The sequence below is a fragment of the Rutilus rutilus genome (genome assembly GCF_951802725.1).
Source record: "Rutilus rutilus genome assembly, chromosome: 4".
Classification (NCBI taxonomy): Eukaryota; Metazoa; Chordata; class Actinopteri; order Cypriniformes; family Leuciscidae; genus Rutilus; species Rutilus rutilus.
In genome coordinates this window covers 5,352,479-5,358,480 of record NC_140212.1, presented here as the reverse complement: position 1 = coordinate 5,358,480, position 6,002 = coordinate 5,352,479, and the positions used below count along the sequence as shown (strand labels likewise).

The 6,002-nt window shown below is 41.1% G+C and overlaps 1 protein-coding gene across 11 annotated transcripts in view; it reads left to right on the top strand.

Annotated features, from left to right (window-relative positions):
- Window positions 1-1,416: 1,416 nt before the first annotated feature.
- Window positions 1,417-6,002, top strand: part of wnk1b (WNK lysine deficient protein kinase 1b) — a 79,361-nt gene continuing 74,775 nt past the window's right edge. For all 11 annotated transcript variants that reach the window (XM_084408297.1, XM_084408302.1, XM_084408299.1 and 8 more), the window contains exons 1-2: window positions 1,417-2,025; window positions 2,913-4,119. In XM_084408297.1, coding sequence (XP_084264423.1) covers window positions 3,376-4,119 — 744 coding nt within the window. In that variant the 5' untranslated portion in view covers window positions 1,417-2,025; window positions 2,913-3,375. The remainder of the gene's footprint in view (window positions 2,026-2,912; window positions 4,120-6,002) is intronic.

The following is a 6,002-nucleotide window of genomic DNA, read 5'->3' as shown; positions in this document are numbered from 1 at the left end:
TCTGGAATGCAAACAAGAAAACAAATGTTGAGTATAAGGGCTTCACATAAAGAGAAATCAGTGTCTGGCCACAGAAAAGGAGACTCACGTGTATAGAAAACATATTTGAGCACGGTAATGTCTTTTGTATTTTAATTTACACTTTCCATGCATATATGTGAATCAGTTTCTGCTAAATGAAAATACTACATAATTTGTATTTGCCATTTCCTACAGTAGTATTAATATTTTACTTATAAAACTGAAGAATTTTGCAAAATATATCAAATATAACACAAACTGAGGAGATGCTTAATATGTACCTGCAATATGCATAATTTAATTGTAGCAACATGACCACAGAAATGTTGCTTGTCATACCTGTATATACTTCCTCATTTTTCCGTTTTAATAAAGCATCTACAGTAAAAATGCTATTTTGGTCTGTGCTACAGTAATATCTTTGACGTTTAGGCCGTGTTTCACAGACAGGGCTTAGATTAAGCTAGGATTAGTCCTTAGTTTATTTAAGTAGCTTTTATACACGTGCCTTAGAAAAAAAAAACCATTACTGGTGTGCATCTTGAGACAAAACAATGGCACTGACATATTTTAAGATAAAACAGTGCAAGTTAAAACAGCTCAAACATGCATTTTAGTCTGGGACTAGTCTTAAGCCTGGTCTGTGAAGCCGGTTAATATTACTTATAATTTTCTAATATATTTAATAAATTACATTACATAGGAAAATATTGTATTCTCTCTTTCTCCCGGTTTCACAGACGATGCTTAAGCCTAGTCTCAGACTAAAATGCATGTTTGAGCTGTTTTAACTGCAACTTGCACTGAAATATCTTAAAATATGTTTGGTCTCAAGATGCACACTAGTAATGTTTTTTTCTTTTCTTCTAAGGCACGTTTATAAAAGCAACTTAAATGGTCTACTTGAACTAAGGCCTAATCCTGGTTTAATCTAGGCCCTGCCTGTGAAACCAGGCCTTTGTTTATAGTAAAAGCACATTTGAATGGCCTGATTAATGCTCACAAATCCACCTTTAATTAATAGCACGACAGAAGAGGCAGAATTTCATGCCAGGGCAAACAATATATAGCTATTGGCATCTGAGCTGTGGTACAATGTGAAGCAAGCCCTTAATAAGCACTGATATGCATCACAGAGCACCGCCTGTCCAAAAACACAGATCAGGATGTATTGACATCGAGAGTTGTGGGACAAAATACGAATCAGCCTGGCAAACAAGGGTGTACTTGAGGATTTACATTCATTTTTACCAGCTACTGTAGTGAGGAAGGGAATCAACTGATTTTGCACTGTAATGCTATTTCCCATACTTCTAAATAAACTCAGAGAGGAAACAGCGATCTCTTCAGGCCTTTCTAAGACACTGCCGGCGGCTGGCGTCTCTGCTGTCAGTATTCAGTGGGAGGGTAAGTTAGACAGCAGCAGCCTCGGAGCTAAAACCAACGTGACAGACTGGAGTCCTAATAACACCACCCGAACCAAGAGCAGCAGCTACAGAAACCCTAATACTGTATATGGAGACTACCAGTTGTCATTTGTCGACTGCTGCATAAGGATAGCGATTCAACCGGCTCGACAGCAGCGAACGCGAACCGCAGTGGATGTTGTTGCATTGTTCACGTGAAAGGAAGAAAATCGGTGGTTTGCTGCGGATCCGCGTGCAGTCGACCGGAACCGGACTCTGTTTGTGATTTGTCATGATGTTTTATCACGGGATACATCGTTACGCTGGATACCGATTTCATTAGAGTCATTGCATCGCGTTGGATTCAACAGCCCCGTGTTGAACTTGGCCTGTCGAGCAAACAGTACGATGAACGCGGAACGTTAGCTGTGCTAAATCTATGGAATTTATATTTTCATGACCATTTGGTTTTATAGCCTGGATTCTTTTTGTCTCTATTATAAATATTTGGCTATTGCCGCTCTTAAATTATTCGCTCGGCCAACTGCAGCTGTCGCTTTGTCTACATCAGAGGGGAATGGAAATGACGATACGAAAGGTAATCGCTGGCCAGCCTCCTATTTTTTCATTGCAGCAGAAATGTTATATACCTGGTTATAAGCATTATGAACGGACAGGTATTCGGTATTAAATGCCTACTGTCTGTATATTATAGACTGTTATGTTGTCGTATTTTGTGACAGTGTATTTCCACGCGCTTCCTGTTCAATAAACGCTATTAAACGCGCGCGGCATTATTTTAAGAGAGAGCTCGAGACATGAAGAACCAACGGTGGCCGTTACATGACAACTTTTGAAAAGCCGTATCTTAAATTCTCGCTGACAACTTTTAATAATTGACATGCTCCACAAATGCTAAATACGCCACAATTTGTTTGTTTTGTGCTTGTCTTCGCTGGAGAATTACAAAAATCCCCCAAATCTCAGCTGGCCACCCACCGTAACCAGGGCGACCCGTCTCGAGACCCCCGCGTGCGCAGTAACGTTGATCTACCATCACATGGTTTTGTTTTGTTGATATTTTTATGAGGCACAGCATTTTATTTTTTAATACTTGTACGATTCAAACTAAAACATGTCTGACTCTGTATCGAGAATAAGCCCAGGGGAATCGTTGGAGAGAGCCGAGTTAGCAAAAGGCGTCTGAGAAACACCAAGTTACGTTACGAAAAAACAGTCAAAGTCGATTAAGTCATTTACGTTTGCATTTAATGTCATATTTTGTAGCTGCTTCAAACGTTATACTTAAAATTTAGTAAAAAGTGTCTTTAGTTGCAACACAGGATAATAGTAAACCTTTGATTTACGTGTCAGTCTTCAATAATGCCATAATTATTAAGTTGGAGAATAGCTTGTAATGTTTTAAAAACTGCTAAAACAAAATATGGGTGTGTAATTAATATATTCTTTGTATGTCTCTTGCAGTAAATCTGGACCTGGTTTTTGGTTTCGAAGCCAGGTTTCCTGCACTCTAAAGGTCTGAAGAACATCAAGGCTCTTGCCCTTTTCCCTCTTGTGGTCCCTTATGCCCAATGACGGCTGTCTCCGGGTCACTGCAGGATGGATGAAGTGGATTTGACAGTTTTTGTCTGTCACCATCAGTGCTTGCCTCTCAGTGACTGTGTCTTGTTCTTTTACGTTTATAAAAGAACACCTCCTCTCTTGGGCTCTGGCCCTTTACACTGTAAGAGTAACTGTTAGTAAGGAATACCCCACGGAGGGGGCCTTCCTGCAAACGCTGTGGTTCACGTGAGCTTCTTTTTTTTTCATAGGCTTTTAGTGCCACAGTCAAAGCAGGAAGAGGACATTTTTGCAAAAGTCAAGGTTTACAATTTTTTTCATAATAATTTATTTATACATTTAAGATTTTTTTTTTTTTCCTGAAGAGATGTCGTCAGAAAATCCCAACAAGGTGGTGACCTTCTTGGCACCTCCACCTCCAAAGAATGTGAATGGCTCTGGTTCGGACTCACTGGTGGGTGAGAAGCTAGACACGGAGGTCAGAAAGCGACGCCACACCATGGATAAAGATCTGAAGACGGCTGAGCACAGATTTTTCAGGCGTAGCGTCATCTGTGACTCCAATGCCACAGCTCTCGACTTGCCCAGCAAAGCCTGTCTCCTCACCTCGCCTCCAGACTGCGAGCAGTTTGTCGTGCCTCTGGTGCTGAGTTTGGCCCCTGACGTAGGCCTAACCATTGACAAACAATCGGTTGTTTCAGGTATAGTAGTGGAAGAACATGCAGAGGATGGAAGAAGTGCTGGGGTTGATGGGATTGTAGAGGTACAGAGCCCATCTGTGCTGGATGTGGGTGCGAGGCAGGCCGAGGCCCTTGGGACGGCGGAGACGGTGCCCAGCGACGTGGGCGACAAGGAGCAGGAGATCGGGGCAACAGACAAACGCGAGGAGGAAGAGAGAGGGGTGGCGAAGGCCCGTGCTGAAGCTGAGCAGAGGGAGGCTGAGAAAAAGGTTCAGGATGACATAGAAGAAGTGGAGACCAAAGCTGTGGGCACCTCACCCGATGGCCGTTTCCTCAAATTTGATATCGAGATTGGACGTGGCTCATTCAAAACTGTCTACAAGGGCTTGGACACGGAGACAACGGTGGAGGTAGCGTGGTGTGAACTTCAGGTAAGAAACTAACTACCATGGTATTCATGTTCGGCCATCGTTGATTATAGCAGATGCTCGTGTTGTTTGACGTGATTTTTATTTATATTCTTTTGTGGCTGACCAAAGGCTTAAAAGTGCTTTTGCAAAACACAGCAGTGAAAGATCTATTTAAAAAAATTAGTGCCAGACTTACAACAGGAAATCGTGTTGGTGTAACTTGTTTGTGCACATTTGTGGTCATGGTTCTTATGGTGCCCCTACAGGATGTGGGTGAAGAAGATCTTTGGTAAAGTTGCAGATTAGGCCCAAAACATACTGTATCATGTGATGCGTCATCTTGTCACTCAAATTGTCTGTTCTGTTGTTATTCAGATAAAAATGCTGTCATGTTAACCAACTGCTTCAGCAAAGTTCTCATCAAACTCTTATCATTACAGTAGTTGACTTGAAATAAAAAAGACAACTTTTTATTTCTTAGAAGTCCTATAGTCCCTTGCAGCAATGCTGAGTATGCAAACCACGCTTGTGTTGCATAATTTTGAATTCCTTTCATGATAGTCAAGTTGGCAAATTGTTTGCATTCAAATTTTTTCTTTCATGTTCACTTTTATTGTTGCATTCCAAAATGTGTTATACTGCAAATTTATAATGTATTGCATCTACATGTTGCATTCTCAGTACTGCCACCAGGGGCACTATAATAATTGCAACAACAACAAAAAAAAGTGGGGATACGGTTAGAAAGCATGAAGCTTGCGGTGTCAGAACGGCAGTCTGTCAGACGCAACCCATAGCAACGATGTCTCAGATAGTCTGATGGCAGATAAAATAAACTGTAAATGACTGTTGAGTGGTTACTAAAGTGTGCATCAAACATGCTAAACACGGAAGCTTGAATATGTGTGTGTGAGGCGCTAGAACAGACCTCTATCGGCCCCGATCCTTGAGATTAGCTCGGGACATCCCTATTTATAATACTAATACAAATATTTGTATGAATGAATTATATTAATAATAAGTTAATAATTTAAATTATTTTAAGTCATCCTGTGGCCTCCTTGTTGAGAACCACATTATTAGCGTGATTGTTATCGTAACTACTGTCATGGCGGAGCATCACTGTTGCTGAGCAAGTTAGCTAACGTCAGTATGGTACTTCTCATTTAATGGCAGCTTGAACACTTTTTTTTAGGTTTGTTACTTCCAAACCAATTCTAGATCTCAAGTTAAAGTGTATTCAACCAGACGGTATGTATATTTGCATTGATTAGCCTGTTACTCTCTTGTCAGAGGTTTTTTAGTGTCAGAGTCAGAGTTAAGCCAGAGTTGCCTTTTTTTAATAACACCTTGAAATCTGACAAATTGGGTCTTTGAAACTCAGTTGGATCTCAATACGTAGCCTATAATAGGCTTGTGTGTTTCCTCTGAATATCACAAGACCCTCTATGTTCATCCTGGTATCTGGTTTCTACTCGGTATCGACCTTGCGTGGAGAAATTGTAACTGCACACAGATAAAGATGGATTGTTGTTAGTTGCCTGGTGAAGATCCTTCTGTACAAACTGAACAGTTATACACACACCGGTCAGACTTTAGTAATTCCTCCTAAGCGCTCATAGATTTAAACCGTCACATAAACATGTCAAAGGACTATACGGATGAAAGTGTGCAAAATATGCTGTGCGATGGGGTGTAAGACTGTGGAATGTAAGAGCGGATGGTGCCAGTGACATCATGTCCACGCTGCCGGGACGAGGGGATTGAACTGATGTGCGTTGGTGAAAGCAAAGTAGCATTATGGGGTGTGTGGACACTTGCTAAAACGGGGGATGTGCAGTGTGTTTATAGATGGATTAAGGCCTTTAGAGTTACTCTGAGTAATTTAGGGGTCAGAGGGCTTG